Below are 23,259 nucleotides of genomic sequence, written 5' to 3'. Positions count from 1 at the left end.
CACTTCCTCAAGTTTGTGCAATCCTTGCTGGGAGCACTCCGTCTCCCCCCCACCCTTTTTCTCTCTCTCTTTCCCCCTCCCTCCCTCCCTCCCTCCCTCTCTTTTTCTCTCTCTATGCATTTGTGTGCGCCTTTGAATCAATATTGACTCCTGACAACCATCGGAGATAGTCCCTGTAGTTTTATTTCCAAGATTTTTGAAGTGCATTTACCATTGCCTGGTTCCTATTGCTAAGAAGGAGTGACTGGCTCAAGGTCACCCATCTAAGGTGGAAATCTCATCACTCACAATCTCCCCATTTTTAGACTGGTGCCTTAACTAGTACAGCAAACTGGCTGTCAATCCTTTTTTTTACCCTGTAGCATTGTACAACATTAAACAAGCAAGAGAGCAAATACTGCTTATTTTAAGAAAGTAATGTCAGTAAAAACTTACATCCTGGAGATGTTGGGTAGTCTGGAGAATGCTTCACTAGGAATTCTTTTCAGATATGTATCCATAAACCTCCTGTAGGAACAAAGCTTAAAAAATTAATATATTTTCAAGATTATTATGCTGTTCAAATTCTTTACAGTAATGGTTTCTAAATCAGAATGGAAATAATAGCGGTGGAAAACATGGTTTACATGACAGATGGACAGTTCATTAAGTTTGCTTCCTAACAAGTTTGAATTATTTTCATCAAACTTTATATGTGCATTGAATACTCAAGTAGAACTAGACTTTTCCTGGAGGATCATAAAATGAGTGATAATACAAGCATAGCAACATTAACATTTTGCTATTGTTGGTCTGTCAGTGAAATGCTCAATCACTGACCTTGAATAAAGAGGAGATACCGATATATTTCTACCTTGACATCAGATTGATATAACTGAACAAAAAAATAGAATTTTTAAAGAAAGATAATGAAGAATAATACAAATCTTGTATTATCAATTTTTAAAGCAAGAGCATGTTCCTTTTTCTTCAATATTACAGTATCTGTAAAAATGATTTTGCAGCATCTGAATACCAAAATAGGCAGAATTTTATGCCAACTGTAAGACTTGAAGAAATTTCACTTCAGACATTGATGAAACATTATATACAAATTCCTGCATCTAATTCAGATTTACAGCTGATATTGCATATTATTGAATGGGTTGTTTCAATATTTTATTTTATTTTATTTTAAAAATAAAGAATTATAAGCACTGATCGCACTGGACAAGAGATTTTTCAAAAGTTTCATTTTCTGCAAACTCTATGATTATGATAGACCCCTTGAAACTGAGCATAATTATAAATTGAGAATGACTATATCATGCAGTAATCTTGAAAAACATGAATTAACTTTTAATAACTATATTGCATTTAATTGCATAATGTTTCTGACACGCTGCATAAGCTCAGAAGCACTAAAAGTGTTTTGCTGCCGATTTTCATTTGAACTCAGTGTATGATGCATTTCACTGCAGTATCCAACAATAGTCAGCCAGCACTGATAGATTCCAATTTCTCTTGATATATTTTTCCAATGTGGGAATGTCTTTTTACCATGTTCATCATTGACTGCACCTAAATTTTGGGAAAAGGAATCCAAGTATGGATGCAAAAATGAATCTTCAATGACATGTTGCACTTCATGGTCTTGTGATGTAGGAAGTTTGTCAACCAGCTGTGTGTAGTTTACTGCTCTATGGTTGCCAAGAAAATTCTCAACAATATCCTTGGACATTTTTCAGGTGATTTTCTCTGGCCCCACTAACAGTCCTTCAACTGTTTGTCACTGATGATGTATCTGATCTGTGGACCATACAAAAATACCTTCCTTACTCTTGATATCAGTTATTTTTGGAAATATCTGTCTCAAATAATGAAAACCTTCACCTTCCTTGTTCATTGCTTTCACAAAATTTTTCATTAATCCGAGTTTTATGTGAAGTGGATGCAAAATATCTTTCTTGGTCGTCAAGTGATTCAATATGCCCTGAGTGCATGACTGTGCTATACAAAGCATACGTATAAGAAGCACTTTCAAAAATAGATTTTCATAAAACAACACATGATGGATTAAATTATAGGTTATTTTCCTGATAGGCAGGAAAAAACTTTGTAAAATACATCCAAAAATGTTCAGGAAGCAAATTTTTGTTGTCTAGTGTTATTATACATTACAGTATAAACTTCCAGAAAGGGTGACTTTTGGTGGTATACTATTTGTTGCAATACTTCCTCAAGTTTTTCTTTATATGAGGATTGATGCAAAAATTCCTAAATTTAAATATTTTCCCATCAGTATTTCATTAATTTAAATCAGGGGTGTCAAACTCAATTTTATTGAGGGCCGCACTTTAACTGTCTGGTTTGGTTCTGCAACCCAACAAGAAAGGCACAGACTTCAGAGGATAATTAGAACTGCAGAAAAAACAATTGCTACCAACCTGCCTTCCATTGAGGACCTGTATACTGCACGAATCAAAAAGAAGGCTGTGAAAATATTTACAGATCCCTCACATCCTGGACATAAACTGCTTCAACTCCTACCCTCAAAACGACGCTATAGAGCACTGCACAACAGAACAACTAGATACAAGAACAGTTTTTTTCCGAATGCCATCACTCTGCTAAACAAATAATTCCCTCAACACTGTCAAACTATTTACTAAATCTGCACTATTAATCTTCTCATTGTTCCCATCACCCATCTTCTTCCACTTATGACTGTAACTTTGTTGCTTGTATCCTTACAATTTATATTGATATTGTTTCCTGATTGCTTATTTGTAGCCTATGACTATCATTAAGTGTTGTATCATTAAGTGTTAAATTTGTACCCTATGACTATCATTAAGTGTTGTAAGTGTTGTACCTTGATGAAGGTATCTTTTCTTTTATGTACACTGAGAGCATATGCACCAAGACAAATTCTTTGTGTGTCCAATCACATTTGGCCAATAAAAAATTCTATTCTATTCTATTCTATTCTATTCTATTCTATTCTATTCTATTCTATTCTATTCTATTCTATTCTATTCTATACAAGTTAGGGCTGAAGTATTGACATGTATTAAATGATTGTAAGTAATGATTTAAAGAAGTTTATTAGAGTATATCTTTGCACATTGTTGCATATTACACTAACACACACATCTTGTAGAAATCATTCTTTGAGTACTGAAATTAACGTAATCAAATCAAAACCACCCACACATCAAACAGGGAGGCAGGTCATAAAAAGCTAATGGAAGTGATAGAAATCTGAAAAATCAATAATATGAGGGATATGTTAGAAGAGAATTATCTGCATTTTTTTGCAGCTTTGATTTTTAATTACAGTAAACATAATTCTATATATTCTCTCTTTCTCTCTCTCTCTTTTCCTTCTGTTCAATCATGTCTAATTCTCAGAGAAGACCTGCAGAAGTCTCTGCAATTTTCTTTCTTTTCTTCAAGATTGTTCATAAGTGGACTTCCATTGCAAGAAAGTGAGTGTCCCAAGGTCACCCAGCTGACTTTGTCCCTGTGGTGAGATCAAAACTTACCATCTGCCTAACAATAACACCAATCTGACCCTCGTGTGCATTCTCGAAATCATTCAAATAACAGGTCAAGCCTGTATCTATTATAAATTTGTTTTTTTTTTTTCCTTTTAAAAATGTTTACAATGCTTCATATTACAGCTGTCAGGGTATTTCTTCTGTTGTATCAGTGTCTATGGATATTCCAGGTTTCTGGAATGAAGTCAGTGAAAGACATTCAACCCTCTAGGATTAGCAGAGAATGAAGAGTGAACTTCAGGCAAAATCCTATTAATTTTACACTTGTAAAATAAGGAGAAAAAGCTTTTACTCCCTTTCACAAATTCTTCCCAGAGAATCTTATTTTAAAAAATGCTGAAGTTTAAAAATCAATTGTTTTAAAGAAGTGTATTCTATTTATTCTTAAAATTTTCACAATTATTGATATTGTAGTGGATTTTATACTAGCTGTTTACAAACAGGATTATTCTATTAGGTTATTTAAGTCAAATATCCCAGATCTTCATGCCAAAACTAGAGATAGATAATAGAAGATTATTAGTATTAACTAATAAATTAAAATGATAGCATATAAATAATGGAGCAGTCATTGATCTCTGCTTATAGTTTATAACCCAATTTAACTCAGAATAAAACTTAAAATCTTGCCTCAAACATTCTGAGATATTATAGATATCCCTCTCAGTAGACAGAGAAAGGAAGAAGAAAAATCATTCATTGTTGCAGCTTCAGAAATTTCTAGTCCTAGAAGTTGGAGATCTAGAACAGCCTGTTCTACTTACTGCATACTAACTGTATAAGCATGCAACATTTTTTTCCAGGGAAAATTTGACTAAAAATATTTGGTAGTTATTTATTTCTATTCCTAAATGATTTATGAACAGAAATGTTCATTCATGAAGAATCCATCAAATATCCCACCCTTCTGAAATGTTTCTGTCTTCCATACACATTACCAAATCATCTTACAGAGCTTCAAAAATGAATAGGAGCTAAGTTATCAGCATTCCAGAAAAAAAACCCCACTCCAAGTAAAAACTCCAAAGCAAGCATCTTTCAAAGTTCTATTTACTAGGATAGGTAAATTGGCACATCTGGAAAATCCCAAATCTGAGAGGTCCAGGTTTTCCCTCAGTAAATCAAAATCCCCAAAACCATCCCTTCACTCCTCAATTGATCACATGTTCCAATCGCCAACTGTCCCATCTCAAGACACCACTCCTTCTCTAGATGCAGGATCGGCCTGATCTTGACTGACAGGAAGAATGTTATATGTCTCAAGACAACCCCACTACTAAATCCCCCCTCCTACTTTCCCACACACATGAGAAAGTGGCAGCACGGAAGCTTCCAGCCTAGTATGGCTTCCAAAGCTGACATAAGTATTGCTTAACTTAGTGGTTTACTTATATGTTGTGTCCCCCAGCTACAAATTGCAGTTCTTTAATGTTCATTGGGTATATGTAACACTGAATTCATTTGAGTGGAAGTGCAAGGCTGAACATTATTGATACATCTATAATTTCCAACAAATTTTGTAGAAATCTCTCTATAGAAGATGCAGAAGATTAGATTGCACGTTTTGCTGAAAGATAAGCATTATTCTTCAAATCCCTGTTAAATAACAGCTATCTAGATTCAATATATAATCTATTACTATTCAAACAGTTGTATCATGGCATACATGATATACTATGGCATACAATGTATCATAGTATCGTGGCAAGAAAAATATTGTATCAAGTTAAGAAGAAATTTCACAAGAAAAGACTTGAAATAGATGTAAAGGACAAAAAAGTGCTACAATCTTTCTGATGATGATTGTTTGATTAGTATTATATGTATTTGGTTAGTAGAGTGTGTGGTAAAAAGAGATCAAGATAGCAAATAGTTATGTCAGTTATTTGGCAAAACAGAAATGCAAATATATTTAACAGGGATTTGAAGAATAATGCTTTTCTTTCAACAAAATGTGCAACCTAATTTCTCTTGGTTTTTTATTTCCCTTTGAGCTGATAGAAAGATCAGGCTGGACTTCTAGAAACTCAGTAAGTTATGAGATGGAGCCCTGTATTGAAATCTTGAAATGGCAATAGCATTTAGCAATAGTACTTACTTATATACCACTTTGCAGTGCTTTATAGCCCCTTCTAAGCAGTTTACAGAGTCAGCATGTTGTCCCCAACAATCTGGGTTGGAAAGATGGAAGACTGAGTCAACGTTGAGCTGGTGAGAATCAAACTGGCAAACTACTGGCAGTCGGCAGTCAGCAGAAGTAGCCTGCAGTACTGCATTCTACCATGGCTCTTATTGCAGGGGGCAAATCTGTTGGGGGCAAGAAAAATCAATAGAGGGACCTCACAAAGAACTAGAAGTGAAGGGCATCACAATTGAGAAGGATTTTCTCTGTTACATCTGACCTGACATGTTATCATCCATACATGAGCCACCTGAGCATGTGAAAAGATAAAGGGAAAGTCACATTTCCCTTTATGCTCACAGGATTTTATCACAATAGTAATCAGATATTACATTAAAATAGGAGATAAAAAGAGAACCAAGTTTTCTATTAAATAGACAGTATCAACATACTGAATAGGTACAGAATGTAAGTATTAGAAAAATAAGAAATATTCCAGTTTGTTTCTTTTGCTTGATAAAGTCAAATTGAATAATTAGTTCAAACGCATCACTTCTTCTGATTCTCTGAAGCATTTCATGGTTTCAGGAACCCAGGATGGTTACCATTTATACTTTACTAAAAAGAGAACAAATTTTTATATGTTGATTTTTATGTCAAAATATAGTCAGATTCAGGAGCTGGGTAGTTGTGGCTGGGTGGTCATGTAACTGAGTGGGCATGGCCAACTTGATGTCACTCACATCGAGGGGTGCTAAGTCTCACCTGACCTCTCATGACCATGGGGATGCTGCAATGCTCGTAAGTGTGATAAACAGTCGTAACTCACTTTTTTCAGTGTCTTTGTAACTTTGAATGGTCACTAAATGAACTGCTTACAGTTTACAGTTTTGTACAGGATTACCTGTACAAAAATACAAAAAGCTTATCTGCTTGCAAAAAGCTGTCCTAAATATCAATCATTAGATTAGAAATGGGGAATACCAGGGGTGAAATGCTCCCGGTTCGGACCAGCTCGCGCAATCCGGTAGCGATGGCGGCTGCTGGTTCAGAGGACCAGTAGCAAAAATCCCTGGCCCCGCCCCCCCTGCCTCTGTTGAGCCGCACCATCAGCAGAGGGGTTTTCTTTACTTTTAAAAGAAGGTTTTGTTTCAGCCGAAACATGCCTTTAAAAGTAAAAAAAAAGCCTTTGGGGATCCCGCCCCTCAGCTGAGATCGGCAGAGCCTTTAAACTTAAAAAAAAAAAAAAGGCTACTCTGGGGATCTCACCTGAGTTCCTCATCAGCAGAACCTTAAAAAACATGTTTTCTGTAGAAAACATGTAGAAAACCTCCTTTTAAGAGATTCTAAGGCACTTACCTGATTATTGATCGACCTCATGGCTTTTTTCCCAGCCCGAAAGCCCCAGTTTCACTTTCAGCATCAGACAGAACTAATCTAAACTTAGCTAATCTATTTCATCACTGAGTAACTAATGCTGTCTGGCTTTGCTGGCTGAGGAACTCTGGAAATTGAAGTCCACAAACCTTAATAATAAAATAAAATATTTGTGCAGCTATCTGAGATTTGGTGTGTTTCTGTAGTGTTTCACTCTAACTACACAAACACAAAATCTCAGAAAGCTGTATGTGGTATTTTGTGTGTGTGTGTGTGTGTGTGTGTGTCAGTTGTGTTGTGTGTGTGTAAAGTGTGAAAGTTGGTTTTTGAGCTTTTTGTGGCAGTGTGAAGTGCAGCTGCTTTTACATTGTGTGTGAGTCAGTTGTGTTGTGTGTGTGTAAAGTGTGAAAGTTGGTTTTTGGTACCTCTTATTGTTTTTTATACTTTGTTTATTATTTTTATTATTTATTGTTATTGGCAACATCCACCCAGCCATCTGACCACCAAGCCACGCCCACCAATTAAGCCATGCCCACAGAACCAGTAGGGAAAATTTTTAGATTTCACCCCTGGAGAATACATACTGAAGATCAATGAGTCATAGCTGTCATGGAAAGCTAAACCATTCTCTCTGAATACTTTCCTTTTCCTCAGCAATATCTACAACCCAGAGTTACAAATCAGGCAGAGTGCCAGAGCACACTGAAGAATTAAAATAGCTAAAATACAGCCAACTCTTGCTCAAAAAGTGAAACCCTTTAGCAGAGAGATCATTTAAGCTCTCCAGAAAGTGGGTGCGGATATTTGGGCTACACAATGCCCAGCTAAAGCAACCAATTAACAAATTAACATCTTGAGTGAGGGCTAATCCCATTCTTGCTGCACAGAAGTTTTGCCTATGAATATTGCTATCTATCTTTTTATCTTTTAAGTGCTGACATCTGCTGTGGGCTATTAAGGAAGGTGGGGGCTGCTTTCTCCCTCTAAGAAAACATGTTTTTTCATTTCTCATCCAGGGAAATATATTCTTCCTTTTTAATATTTCTCAAAATATTTCATTTTTCTAGGAGAGGGGTGGGTGCTAATTTTGTACAATTGGTGCCATGTTACTATACCATATTATCATGGGAGCAAACTATAACAAATTGGAAGGAGGTTCCACTTATTATCAGTGAGCAATCATGTAGCTCAGTGGTGAAATCCGAACCAGTTTGCTCTCAGTTTGCTGGCCGCAAATGCACACTTTGTGCCAAACATGCGCTGTGTGCGCATGCGCACTGCACACCAAACGCGCACGTGCAGTATGCACCAAAAGGAGGCTTGGGAAGGTAAGTAGAACAGCAAGTGGGGGGGATCAGTTGTGGTGCACGATTTCCTGCTTTCTAGCAAAGCTAAACCCCCGCTGCACAGCTGATCGTCGGAAATACCGGTTTGGAGGAACCAGTAGCTTTTTTTAACTACCAGTTCGTCTGAATCGGTAGCTTTTTTTTACTACTGGTTCACCAAACCAGTAGTTTTTATCACTACTGGTTTGCCCGAACCAGAGCGAACCTGTAGCATTTCACCCCTGATGTAGCTTGGCCACTTGGAAGAGACTCCCATCCCAAGGTGCTTTTTTAAGAGGCAACTGGACTTTCTGGAAAGCAAGAAAGTCCAGTTGCCTCTTGAAAAAAGCACCTTTGGGACAACCATGACTTGGATGATTGAAGAATCCCCACAGATGGAAAGACCAGAAGCGTCGCTGCGAGACCAGCTGGAAAAATAGCGGGCTCCGACGAGCTCTGCGAAAATCCAGCTGACCAAACCGCTGTCAGGAGGTTTTTGGACCCGAACCATCCTGTAGCGATGGGGAAAAAGGAGAGATGTCTTGGATGACCAAGAGGAACAGGCAAGTTCAACCCAGAGGCAGTTTCTGAAAACACTTAAAGTAGCAGGGGCAGCAATTAAGATAAGGATTAGGCTAGAAATACATAACATAACATAACATCAGAGTTGGGAGGGACCTTGGAGGCCTTCTAGTCCAACCCCCTGCCCAGGCAGGAAACCCTACACCATCTCAGTCAGATGGTTATCCAACATTTTCTTAAAAATTTCCAGTGTTGGAGCATTCACAACTTCTGATGGCAAGTCGTTCCACTTATTAATTGTTCTAACTGTCAGGAAATTTCTCCTTAGTTCTAAGTTGCTTCTTTCTTTGATCAGTTTCCACCCATTGCTTCTTGTTCTACCCTCAGGTGCTTTGGAGAACAGCCTGACTCCCTCTTCTTTGTGGCAGCCCCTGAGGTATTGGGACACAGCTATCATGTCTCCCTAGTCCTTCTTTTGTTAAACTAGACATACCCAGTTCCTGCAACCGTTCTTCATATGTTTTATCCTCCAGTCCCCTAATCATCTTTGTTGCTCTTCTCTGCACTCTTTCTAGAGTCTCAACATCTTTTTTACATTGTGGCGACCAAAACTGGATGCAATATTCCAAGTGTGGCCTTACCAAGGCATTATAAAGTGGCACTAACACTTCACGTGATCTTGATTCTATCCCTCTGTTTATGCAGCCCAGAACTGTGTTGGCTTTTTTAACAGCTGCTGCACACTGCTGGCTCATATCTAAATGGTTATCCACTAGGACTCCAAGATCCCTCTCACAGGTACTACTATTGAGCAAGGTACCACATATACGGTACTGGTGCATTTTGGTTTTTTGGCCTAAATGTAGAACCTTACTTTTTTCACTGTTGAATTTCATTTTGTTAGATAGCGCCCAATGTTCAAGTCTGTCAAGATCTTTCTGTAACTTGAGCCTATCTTCTGGAGTGTTGGCTATTCCTGCCAGCTTGGTGTCATCTGCAAATTTGATGAGTTCCCCATCTATCCCCTCGTCCAAGTCATTGATGAAGATGTTGAAGAGTACTGGGCCTAAAACAGAGCCTTGGGGTACTCCACTGCATACTTCCCTCCATGTGGATGTAGTTCCGTTGAGGACTACACGTTGAGTGCGGTTGGTCAGCCAGTTACGAATCCATCTGGTGGTGGTGCTGTCTAACCCACATTTTTCTACTTTATCTAGTAGTAGGTTATGGTCTACTTTATCAAATGCTTTACTGAAGTCCAAGTAAATTATATTGACAGCATTCCTCTGGTTTACTAATTTTGTCATTTTGTCAAAGAATGATACAGGCAGAGTAGAATGTTTCCTTCCTCCGTTCCTTGCAGGATTAGCTCTGTAAAGTGGGAAAAGATTTCTTCCAACAACCGGTTCTCCGAACTGCTCAGAAAATTAACATATGGTTCGGGAGAACCGGTATAAACCGGCAGAAACCCACCACTGGGTCAAGCTATTTTCCAAGGCACCTGAAGGTCAGACAAGGAATAATGGATGGAAACTGATCAAGGAGAGATTCAACCTGGAAATAAGGAGAAATTTTCTGACAGTGAGAACAATCAACCAGTGGAACAGCTTGCCTTTGGAGGTTGTGGGAGCTTCATCACTGGAGGCTTTCAAGGGGAGATTCTACTGCCATTTGTCAGAGATGGTGTAGGGTCTCCTGCTTGGGTGGGGGGTTGAACTAGAACTACAGGGTCCCTTCCGACTCTGTTAATCTATCTTTCTATCTGCAGTAGCACTTTGTATTAATCCAATTGAAAACAAACAAAAATGCTTACAGTGGCATATAGCATGGAAAATTTAAGAATTAGTATATATAAACATGTAAAACAACTTGAAAACCTTGTAAAGATTCTGCTGAATACAATAACACTCTTAGTTGATCTCTCCTGATGATTTTAATATTGGTCTTCCAGCACCAATGGACTGCAGGCTTCAAAAGAAAAGTCTTCCTACAACCCACCCTTCTGTGATTCAGTCTCCAACAACAACTTGTCCCACAGAGATTATTATTATCAAATTTATTTTGTTAAATAGAGATATATAGAGATAGAAAACTATGGAAAGTAATTTTAAAGCCATAGCACAGAGCACTCCAGGCAGCTGAGACATGATATGATTTAGCTATAGTGCGAGCAGTGAAACTTCAGAATTCCTGTCCTGCATTGCATACACAGCAATAAAATCCAGAAAACTGGGTAAGTGATAAAGCAGAGCTTTCAGTTCTGTAGATTTTGGCAAATCACTCCAACCCAGGGTGAAATCCAGTAGGTTCTGACAGGTTCTGGAGAACCAGTAGTGAAAATTTTGAGTAGTTTGGGGAACCTGCAAATACCACCTCTGGCTGGCCCCAGAGTGGGGTGGGAATGGAGATTTTGCAATATCCTTCCCCTGCCATGCCCACCAAGCCACGCCCACAGAACTGGTAGGGAAAAATTTTGGATTTCACCCCTGTTCCAACCTCCCCTCCCCACCTGTGATCCTTGACTAATTTTGAAACTTCAGAAAACAGTTGAAAGAGATGCATTCCACTTGCTTGATCCAACCAAGTATCGGTAGTTTACACCTGACTAATTTGCTCATCTAGAATCAAGTCTTGGATATTATCTTATTATTCATCTTTCAGATATTAGCAAGCAAAGCCTTCAAGCTCAAGGAGTAATTACCAAGTGGTCAATTAATAACAATAGTAAATTACTAATTGACTTTTACTATTACTAATTGACTTCAGTCACCAACTAATTGACTACTAAGCTTGCCAACATGGATGACTAGTGTCTGGTACACTGCTGATATGGAGAACAGGACAGCTAAGTGCAGGTGGAATCAGTGATGCTAATAATTGGAGACAATCAAAGTGAAGCCAAGAGTCATAAGTGGGCAAAGTAAAGGTGTGTGATCTCTAATTGATACAGAAAAACAAAACACTCCTACACCCTGCATTTCTGTGATTGGGTCTCCTGCAAAAACCTGTCCCACAGGGATAGTGAACCAAAGCAAGTACTAGACCCTTATTTACAATAGTTCATTTAGTGATTCTTCAAAGTTACAACGGCACTGAAAAAGTGATTTATGATCGTTTTTCACACTTACAACTGTTTGGTCATGTGACCAAAATTCAGATGCTTTATTACTCATATTTAGGACGGTTGAAATGTCCCAGGGTCATGTGATCACCTTTTGTGACTTTCTGACAAGCAAAATCAATGGGGAAGCCAGGTTCACTTAACAACTTGACAACTGCAACGATTCACTTAGTAACTTTAGCAAGAAAGGTCGTAAAATGGAGCAAAATTCACTTAACAAATACCTCACTTAGCAACAGAAATTTGGGGCTCAATTGTGGTCCTAAGTCAAGGACAACCCATAATGGTAAAAAGTGCTGATCTTCCTCCAAGATTGATATTTACAGTTATAACCCTTCTTGATTTAGTGTACAGAACAATAAAATAACATTTTAAATCTTTATCTATGTTGAGATCACTATTATCAGAAATTGGGGGTAGATTAGCACTTTTTAAAAACAAACACGCATGCTTAAATATAACTATAAAAGGTAAAAAATCAGTTGTGTTGAAAATAAGTCAAAATCCATAATGAAAGAACCATCCATGTAAATCAACTGAAATTAAAAAAAAACAACTAATTTCCAAGCTTCCATTTTTCAGTAAGTCTGACCCTTGACTCTCAGACAGTTCACATTCCCATAACCAGCCAGTTTACATGGGTGAAACCTGGGTGTTTTGACATATAAGCATAGACAGGTCCTCCTCCTCCACTCTCCCTCCCTCCCTGGTCTTGAAAGGAAAAAAAGACTGCTTTCTTTAAGCCTGAGACAGAAACTACTGGATTGAGGCAGGAAAGGAGTGCCACAGCCTCAGCATTAACCAATTGGAATTTCCAGGGAAAAAGGGAAATTTAGACAAAAATTTCTTTCCAAAAGCCTTGTTTATTTCTGTAGAAATAGGTAAATGTTTTAGTCATGAATCTGAGTTAGACTTTTGATTTATTTTGCTGTGCACATGTTAGAAGCCGACTTCTCTCAAGTTCCTATTTCTTTGAATATTTAAGTTTGTGGTAAGGAGGTTCCACTGAGCTCAAGTTTTATTTTTTCTCTATAAAGTTCTTGACAGCGGATATATTTTGAAAGTGTGTATTTAATCGTACAATGCAATTGAGGGTTTTAATTGTAGAATGTTTCTTAATTTTTAGGCTTTCATGATATGTCTTTCATTGTATACCGCCCACAATATATGTTTTGTGAGATGGGCAATTATATGATAAATTAAATAAATAAAGCCAGTATTCTGAATGAGGTTTCTAATTAAAATGATCAGTTTTAAAAAATCTTATTTTTAAATCAATATTTTAAAAAATAAAATTTCATTTTATTCATTCTTACAAAGTTGATTTATTTCCCAATGGCAAAAGAAAAGGTTAAAACCACTGGTCACATGCTTTTATGTTATACCAGGTGGTTTCATTACAGAACTTGAAAATGTCCATTTTCCTTTTTTATTAGCCATAAGGGGAGTACGGATTATGGTAGTCTACTCTCTTCCATACATCCAAGTGAAGAGGCACCTCCAGGAACATTACTGATAGGAATAATTGTGAAGCAGCTGAACCCAGGCAGAAAGTTAGGGCTGGGAAAAGTCTCCCAGGAGAGCTTCAGGAAGATAAGATTTCAGACACCTAGAAGCCCTGTTCTTCTACCAAACTATACATATTTCTTATGAATGGTATTTATAGTTTGATTGATATTGGTCAATTTTATCTGAATTTGAATTCATAGTTTTGAGCTGGAAAATAATCTATTTGTAGTGCAAGTTTTTCAAGCTGGAACCTTAGTAAAATCCCTTCTCATTACTACTGGGGCAGTAGATCTTCCTCAGTGTTGGATTCTCTACCAGAGGCCTTGGAGTTGAAGGTTCTATGTGGCATCTTAGCTATTCCTGGTACTGCATTTTTATGAACAGAGAGCTTCAATGTTGTTCCAGGCATCTGTTGGGGCCACTTTCTCAGTTTATGAGTCACAGCTCCAAGTGCTCCTATGACCACTACACACACTTGGACCTTTACTTTCCAAATCCTCTCTTCTGCCCTGGTGCTTCTCCAGCTTCTCATACTCCTTCCTGATGTTACTATCATTTGGCACTGTACATCTATCACCATCATTGCCTTCTGGATATACTGTATATATCCCGTGTTTCCCCTAAAATAAGACATCCCCTGATAATAAGCTCAACGGCTTTTGAGCGCATGCACTAAAATAAGCCCCCCTCCCAAAATAATGGGAAAATATCTAAACGCATGCGCAGCCGGTCCCCACCATTTCCTCTGGTTAGGGAGACAGAGCTGGAAATCTGTCGTGTCCCACTCCTCCGCTGACGGCCGGGTCAGGGAAATCCGAATCAGGCTTGCCTCTGCAGCTCTGCCCAAAGTCCTAGCAAAGTCCTCAGAGCAGGCAGGAGACCAGTAAGTGACTTCAGCAAGATAAGTTCGACTTTGCCTGACTCAGAGACTGCCAGAAAGCAGATCCTTTATATAGGCCATGGGGTGTGGCTCCATGACTCAGCACTCATTAAGGCCTGCCCCTCCCTTCCTTCTGTTGCCTCCGCCTATCCAATCTTCTGGTGCGAGGGTCACTCCAATCAGCTGTTGTTGGAAGTAAACTTTCCTCAGGCTCACATGCTGTGGAGGACGGGGAGGGGTCTAGCTGCTCCGTTTGCCTGGGCATGGAGCCAGGGCTGGGGCCGGGGGATGCTCCCTCCTCTGCAGCCTGCTTGGGCATGGAGCCAGGGCTGGGACCGGGGGATGCTCCCTCCTCTGCAGCCTGCTTGGGCATGGAGCCAGGGCTGGGACCGGGAGGTGCCCCCTCCTCTGCAGCTTGTCTGGGCATGGAGCCAGAACTGGGGCCGGGAGGCATATATTCCTCCGTGTTCGGGAGCAGATAAGCAGACCCCGGCTGTGGTGAGAGCGGACAAGACACAACAAAATCAGGTAAGATGGCAAGAGGAGCCCTGTCTTGTTCCACGTGCCCCAAAATAATAAGACATCCCCGAAAATAAGGCCAAGCACTAATATCGAGGTTCAAAAAAATATAAGACAGGGTCTTATTTTGGGGAAAACACAGTATCATGATTTTAGAGGCAGTGATGAGTCATTATGAAAACCAGTAAAACCCCCTCTGGGGGAGTGGCTTCCAAAATTAATTTAAAATTGCAATCAAAACTCTCAGAACATTAGGGACCAATGAGCTCAGTGAGCCTTCTCATATTTCCATTAGGGTTAAGAGCTTAGATTCACTACCAAAAGCATTGTCTCTAATTCATGAAAGCAGCTGCATTCATGGAGATGCATACGAGTACTAGGTTCTTATTCCCACATTTCGCTGTCTGGATTCAAGCTGCACTTTGCATTGGCTTTAAAACTGAGATGGTGGAGAATGGATCATTCAGAAAACAAAATGCAGAGAAAAAGACTAAGTCTAGTGGGATCAAGATCTGGATTAGGAACACTACTAAGATAACTATTGCATGATCAGTTACAGGCAACTGATTAAAAATATGCTAAAATTCATAGGTAGCTTAACTTGGAAGCCTATTAAACATTGCAGCAGTCTTGAAATATGGATTAACAAGCCTCATTTAATACAGTCACTAGGCTGGGTACATACTATGCTGAGTATTATATCTATGTACTCACAATGTTTGTGTGCTCTGTGGGAGTGTAGGGATGAAACTGATCTCCATGCAGGTTATTTTATAGTTTCCCCAGTCAGAACAATCACACAAGGATGAAGGGCACACTTCTGTGCCTCTACTTCTCTGGCCCATTTCCAGCAGAAGCAGCAGCTGAAGGAACATTGGTGGCCACGGCATCTTCTTGTTCCTACTGCTGCAGCAGCTTCATTATCTTGCGTAATCTTTTGCACCCGAAACAAAAGAAGGGCTTTTGCATCCAAAAGAAGAAAGCTGGAATCGCCAAAGAAATGTCCCATCCACCTAATTATTTTCCGCTTTCCCTAAAAGCAAAAATAGAAAGAAAGAAAGAAAAAAAGAAAGAAAGAAAATAAGCTATGTACCAAAATACAGTATGTTATACAACTAGCCGTCAAAGCCATTCTGTTGTTTATTAATTTCAATATGACTGCATATCAATTAAACATTAAAATAAGAAGAAAATAATAATAAATATGCCCAAAGATTCCAAAGTAAGATCTGGCCCACTCAAAATACCACAGTAAATTTCTATTACACTGGCTTCTGGGAAGCATATTCCTCTTTAATCAATTAAAGACCTTCCAGAATGCTGAACAAGGCTTCTGTATGTTGTATTAAAAAATACTCATGCTGCCTAACTATGACTTGATTTTCTTTTTTAAGCAGTGTGTCTCTTTTGACAGATCTCCCACAAAACTGATCTGAAAGACTTGGTTTTTCAAGAATAAAAAGGGTACATCAGAATTACAATGTTAAATTGTCCACAGCTGTATTGATTTGAGATTATATTAAGACACCAGCCATGGAAAATTTGTCATATCAAACAGCTAGAAACTACACAAAGAACACTGGATTAAACAGTGGATTAAATCTTTTGCTTCGGAGGAAGAAAGCTGATTGACAAATTATTTGCAATATATTGCCAATTAAACACTGCAATATTTTATTTTCAAATGTTTTGCAAAACTGAAGCAAGCATTGTTTATTTTCAAATTCAAGGCTTTCAGTATTTGATAATCTGAAAAATTTTGAACATTTGAAAATCGAATGGATTCTACCATTTTGAGGAAATGTGATATGATATATGGATGAATAGTTAATGAAAGGTAAAACAGAGCTCTAAGCTTGTTTGAATATGTGCAGATAAAATCTTTAACGATGTTGCTAGCAACATTAGAATGTAACAAAAAACTATATTCAAAGATGTAGTTTTTTTTAGAATAAAGCATAAATTTCCAAAATATATAAATAATTATAAATGATTTAAAATCTGATTTGCAAGTTAAAGAAATATATTATTGAGTGACCTTAACAGTAGCCTGAGTACATCTGAAAACCAGAAATATTTCTGGAAAGAAAGTCAGTCATCAATTTTCTATATGAAAGTTTCTATATAGAAATTGAATAAATGAATAAAAATAAATATAGGGATGAATAGTGAGAGAAGAGAGATGTGGAGAGATTGCCAATGAAATAAAAATAATATAATATAAATTATAGCTCAGTCTATTGAAGATATAAATCTCAAGTGGACTTTCCAATTCACTTTTAATGGACATTTTCAAAAATAAAGAATATATTTTGTGATAAAGAGAATATTGGGTTTTATCATTTTTGAACTAATACTAGATTATGAAACTTCAACATATGGAAACAACTTCTTAAATTTTTGTATCTAGAATAACAAAAAAAAAAAAGGAGGAGAAAACAGTTTAAAAAAATTGCCCAGCATTTTTAATTTATTCATTACTTGTAAGGACAATCACATTTGTTGTCAACAAAAAGAGATTAAAAACTGAACATTTTAATTAGAAACATTATCCTAAATTAAAATAAAAAATAAGAATATGATTGTAAACTTAGAATTGCTTGCAATCCCAAGCAACTTCATTTAACTCGTATTATTTTGAACAGTAAGATTGAAACATAGGTTTGCCATCGAAAGTTATTAATACATATATAATTTGCATTTCAAAGTTAGCAATAATGGTGGGGGGATGACTGTATTTTTTCTAAACACAATTGAGAATCTCAACATTCCTCCAATTCTACCATCTATCTTGTTTTGGCTAGAAATTCTGAAAATGGAATCTTACAGCATTATCTTATATATCATCAAAAATTAAGTTCAGCTGGATACATCACAGCCAGGAATAGTCAAAGGTTCCCTTTTCTTTCTCTTTATTAAGACTTGCAAGCAGCTCTCGGGGAGATGAAATTGTGAAGACACCTGCCAGGCTCAATTTCCACTTGCTGCCATTTGGGCTTTCTGGGCTCCAACTTTACCAGGATCTTTCAGGATTCTAGCAACTCTTCATATGGAAACTCTCCAACACACACACACACCCGCCAGTCTTCAGGAGTTCTACTTTAAGGATCCTTCCCCCACTTCTCCATCCCTTTAGGTCAGTGTTTCTCAGCCTTGGCAATTTTAAGATATGTGGACTTCAACTCCCAGAATTCCCCAGTAAGTATAGTGGCTGGGGAATTCTGGGAGTTTAAGTCCACACAACTTAAAGTTGTCAAAGCTGAGAAACACCATCCTGAACACAGCAGTACAGATTCTAATTGCATCTGTTTATTGAACCTCACCGTGACTCGCAGCTCAGTGAAGTTGGTCGCTGTCAAGGAGGATGAAGTCCTTTCTCGTCCTCTTCTCCCGCCCAGCGCCTTCTGAAACACCCGGCCAGAAACTGCGGAGAACCCTCCAAAGTCCCATCAGGGATGGGCAGCAAGGCGCCGCAACTTGCCTGAGCGGCAGGTAGAGAAGGTAACTCCGCTCGGGACTCCGTAGCAACATCAGTGCCAGCAGCGTCTTCAAGGCTGGCGGTCGGTTGCCATCTAGTGGCGACAGGCCAGATCGCACCGAGTCGAAAGCTTTCCGCCAAGAAATATGTGAAGTTGCGTGTTAATAGAGCTGCTTATCGGTTCGCTTTAGTTCAAAATTAATTATTGCTCAAAACCACCCATTTATATTCCGCTTTTTAAATTCTTCTTAGTGCTGAAGGCGGCTAATAATAGTAGAAAAAGAAATATAAGTCTGTGTTCATCCAACACTAAATGTAGTTAGTTAGTGATTGGCTGGAAGCATTTGCATGACATCTTACAGTGATTTATACAAACGGTCCCGTTTCTGGGCTCTCCAAACCTATTAACTGTAATCTAACTACATAGGCTGAATCCACATTAAGCTATCTTAAAATGAAGTTCAGTTCAATCTCCAGAGCTATAAACTAGCCAACCATATGAACTTGTGCAGACCCTGTCCAGATAGTCTGTCTATTTCTCAGGAGCCCAAAAAATTGTATGAAATTCAATTAGTTAATGTAGTGGGTCAAAATAGTAGGCCACACACTGCAATTGCCGTTGCATGCCATCATATGTGGCTGTGTGATCCAGTGGTGAAATCCAATTTTTTTTACTACTTGTTCTGTGGGCGTGGCTTGGTGGATGTGGCTTGGTGAGCGTGGCAGGGGAAGGATACTGCAAAATCTCCATTCCCACCCCACGCTGGGGCCAGCCAGAGGTGGTATTTGCCAGTTCTCCAAACTACTCAAAATTTCCGCTACTAGTTCTCCAAACTGCTCAAAATTTCTGCTACCGATTCTCCAGAACCTGCTGGATTTCACTCCTGGTGTGATCCCTTAAGCTTCCTGACAATGTCCCAGTACCAGCCTCCCATAAACAGCCAAGATGCTCTACCTATGGTCTCATGGTATTCTCTCCATCCATCAAAATTACAATTTAAGTTATGGCAGTGATGCCTGGATATGCTTCTATACACAGAGCATACAGTAATCCAATTTTTTTTTAAGACAAAACTACTGTATGTGAATTTAATGTGGTTAAGGCCCTGGAATTAGGATCACGACCAGAGGAGAGGTCCCTAGTCCACCATAGATGCTCATTAGACATTTAGGGTTTTTTTAATAAAAAAATGATGTACTGATTGCTAATGGATTTCAACACTTTTTTAAATTTACACGATGTAAGAATACAATAGGCTACTGGGGAAAAAAGTCATTAGCTGTTACTTGGAAGGAAATGTTAAATTATAACCTTTTTCCAAATTGTAGGAAATAACTGTTTTCCTTTATTTTGCATTGGTCATAGCCCATCAGGAATACTGGGCTCTAGTCCAGGTTAGTCTACTTTAATTCGAATAATTTAGAGAAATTAAATAGGTTCAGAAAAATCAACAAATATGATTGAAAATTAAAAAACAACTGAAGGAGATTGAAGCAGCTGTGCAGGCCCGGACCTAATGGATTCTAGTTACAGGACAATACATTTCCTCTGAATGTTAGGGAGGAAAAGGGGGAATTTTGTTCCTTTTTTTCCAGTGAATTTCGCACACCATTTGGTTATGGCCATTTATTTCATCTGTCCTGGTCTCACAGCCAAATAGGGTTAGGGTTAGTAGTTGATAAATAGAAGTTGATGTACCTGTGCTGTAGTTACAACAACATCATTCCAATTATGTCCATTTGAACAATTATATAAGACATGGTGTTCTGCTCTTCACTGGCCGGCCAATTGTCTGGGGTGCTTTAGGAATTTGGATTCCCAAATTTCCAGACTTCATTTCCTAAATTGTCTGCTTGTAAGTTTCTAAGTTTGCTCCTTTGTCTTATTGCAAAGCCAGCAATTGTTGGAAAAGTATAAGAGGACCACTCCGACATTGTCCATCACCCATCCCACCCATTTCCCAGAAAAAGTTTTAAAACAAAACCAGCATCTCTTATTTGTCTTTTGGCCCTATCATGATGTGGTTGTGTATTTCAGCCTTCTCCTACCCAGTGCGTTCCAAACAGGCTGAAATAAAATCCCAGTCACCCCTTTTCAGCTTTTGGGACAGCTCGTTGTAATCCAACATAATTGAAAAGAACTTGACGGGAAAAACCGCAGAGTTGAAATTAAGCGCCTACGCCTTTAAGAAACAGGCGCAGCCCGACTCTCTCCCTATTACCGCTTGCTGTCCTGGTTCTTCGGCTACAAGGAACGGCGCTTCTGACTGTTCCTGAGACGGCTCGTCGCGGAGCATTCTGGTAGCTGTAGTTTCCTCTCGATTCGAAACAATCGGCGCCTCGGGACATTCGAACTACGATTCCTAGGATGCTAGGCGTCCGAGGGGCACTGGCGCCTTGCGAGGCCGCTCTCTCTCGGTGGCAGGGCGGCTAGTTCAAGTTGCCATAGCGGCAGCGGGGCGGGTGTTGGACAGTTGGAGCCGGAGGCGTCCAGGAGTCATGCTTCTTTCCTGACAACTATTCTCATGTGAGAAGGCGCGGGTTAGTCCCGGGATCGGAGAAGTGTCCGGGGCCCAGTGGTTGAAATAAGCGTGGGGATGTTGTGACAGCGAGTGTGGATGATAGAATCGGAGCGGGTGCATCCGTTCGTGGGTGGAGAGAGCCATTGCCTTTGATCGTGCGGTCGCGATCGATCGTGATCTTATGCTGGCGGAACCCGAGTTTTGGGTGACTGAAATTCGGCCAGGAAAGCGTCTTTATAGTAACCGGACAAAAGAAACTTTACAACACTTTAAACGGATAACAGTTATGCAGCCCGGTTATGAATAGATTTTTTTTTTTTATTGGCCAAGTGTGATTGGACACACAAGGAATTTGTCTTGGTGCATATGCACCACTGAGTTTACATAAAAGAAAAGATACATTCATCAAGAATCATAAGGTACAACACTTAATGATCGTCATAGGGTACAAATAAGCAATCAGGAAACAATATCAATATAAATCAAGCAACAAAGTTACAGTCATACAGTCATAAGTGGAAGGAGATGGATGGTGGGAACGATGAGAAGATTAATAGATTTAGTAAATAGTTTGACAGTGTTGAGAGAATTATTTGTTTAGCAGAGTGATGGCGTTCAAAAGTAAAGGTGAATCGTGTTTTGCCCAGCCTCTCCCTTCTTTCATCCTTATCTGGCATGGCTCAAGAGGTGATCAATAATTTGACCATTATTGGATTATCTACAAAACAGATATCAGATTAAGAAATATCAGATTGCCTTTGAATAATTAGAAAGTTACTTTATGTAATGGGGAGGGGGTTGGGAGATGAAAAGCTTTGGATGTGGTTATTTGGATTGGAAGGGAAAATTTTATTCTATGTTTGGTTTATGTATAACAATACCTTGTGATTGACCCGGGAAGGGGGGGGGGAGGGGAGGGAGGGGGGAAGGGGTTTTTTTTTTTTTTTGGGAGGGAGGGGGAAGAAAGGGGGAAAATGTTTTTGTTTTTTAAAACTCTTTCAATAAAAATAAAAAAAAAATAATTTGACCATTATTAACGACTGATAATAAATCCTGTTGATTTCAGCAACCTTATACTGGGGAAGGCGGCAATTCTGTACAGTATCTGCCTGGTTAGGAGGAAGAGCCACTGGGCAAAATGGGGTGCGCAGATTGAGGTGCATTTAGAGTAAACGCATTTAGAGTACCCATGATTAAGGCAACATAATAAAGGAAGGATTTCAAGCGAAATGAAAAGTGTCTTCAGATTATATTTGTGCATAAGAACTTCATACAGTATGTATTTTTGGAATAACTATGCGGCTTGCAAACTAATTTTTTTTAAACTACCTGATTTGGAAGAACTTGCTCTTATTCATTTTATTTAAGTCTGCTCATATGATGTGATTCTGTATTAGCTATTTGTGACAGTCCCTAAGTGTCTCTGCTTTCAGTCGCATATTCCATCCATGTGGTTATTTGAGGCTGCAAATGGATATATGTTAAAGAGGTGATACTTTTGAGACCCAGAATAGACAGTTTGATAACCTTTACAGTACCTTTACAGTACTTTGTGCGGTACAGGGATAGAACTATGTCTATAAGGTATATTCTACATTAAATAGGTAAAAATGGGTGTGATCCATTTGCTCCTGAATCACAATATAGTGTGGTCCTGGTTACTACAATAAAGCTTTCCCGTACTTCCTTTCAATCTACTTTTTCAACTGTTGTATTCTGTTTAATTTTATGCTGACTGAACTGAAAGTGGCTCAGCACATATAAATATTCCCCTAAGTTCTTAGTTTGACTCAACTTCCTTTTTCCTGTTGATAGAAGTTTGGAGAAGTTGTACTTAAAGTTTCCTAAGTGTCTTTTTGCTAATAGTCTGCTAGGGTGTGGCTTTTTTTCTTACTATCCTGTCTATATTTTATTTGCAATTGTGACATTCTGTGCTTAGGGGTGTAAACTGTGTTCTGGAGGATTGTGAAGTTCACTGACACTTCTTTACCTTGAAGGTTTGCAATGGTGCATGTATTTTTTTAGACTAGTCTTTTCACTAATTTGTTTTACTTCTTTATCAAAGCAGGAATTACTGCTGTCAATTCAAATGAATCAATTTTGAGGATGTCCCTGTTTCAAGTGAGAAGTCCTGTATGAACTAGGTGCATACCCTAGAACAGGGGTTTGCAAACTTGGCTCTTTTAAGACTTGTGGACTTCAACTCTCAGAGTTCCTCAGGCAGCTTTGCTGGCTGAGGAACTCTGGGAGTTGAAGTCCACAAGTCTTAAAAGAGCCAAGTTTGCAGACCCCTGCCCTAGAATATTGGCCTTGATTTGGGATCCCCTTTCAGGCCATGGTTC

The 23,259-nt window shown here is 38.7% G+C and overlaps 3 protein-coding genes across 7 annotated transcripts in view; 1 reads left to right on the top strand and 2 right to left on the bottom strand.

Annotated features, from left to right (window-relative positions):
• The window catches only part of TSHR (thyroid stimulating hormone receptor), a 46,546-nt gene extending 30,739 nt beyond the window's left edge, over nt 1–15,807 (bottom strand). Inside the window, 2 exon segments of the mRNA XM_058162469.1 lie at nt 436–507; nt 15,632–15,807. Coding sequence (XP_058018452.1) covers nt 436–507; nt 15,632–15,807 — 248 coding nt within the window.
• Nucleotides 1–23,259, bottom strand: part of LOC131187816 (uncharacterized) — a 227,972-nt gene that overhangs the window by 102,709 nt on the left and 102,004 nt on the right. The window lies entirely within an intron of this gene.
• Nucleotides 20,733–23,259, top strand: part of CEP128 (centrosomal protein 128) — a 217,706-nt gene continuing 215,179 nt past the window's right edge. For 3 of the 5 annotated variants that reach the window (XR_009152632.1, XM_058162465.1, XM_058162460.1), the window contains exon 1: nt 20,733–20,922. The gene's annotated coding sequence lies outside the window, so the exon portion shown is untranslated. The other 2 variants (XM_058162462.1, XM_058162463.1) reach the window with 2 other exon arrangements.

This window comes from Ahaetulla prasina, chromosome 1 (assembly GCF_028640845.1).
Source record: "Ahaetulla prasina isolate Xishuangbanna chromosome 1, ASM2864084v1, whole genome shotgun sequence".
NCBI classification, from domain to species: domain Eukaryota; kingdom Metazoa; phylum Chordata; class Lepidosauria; order Squamata; family Colubridae; genus Ahaetulla; species Ahaetulla prasina.
Note: the sequence above shows the minus strand (reverse complement) of the source record. Positions and strands in the feature narration are given on the sequence as shown.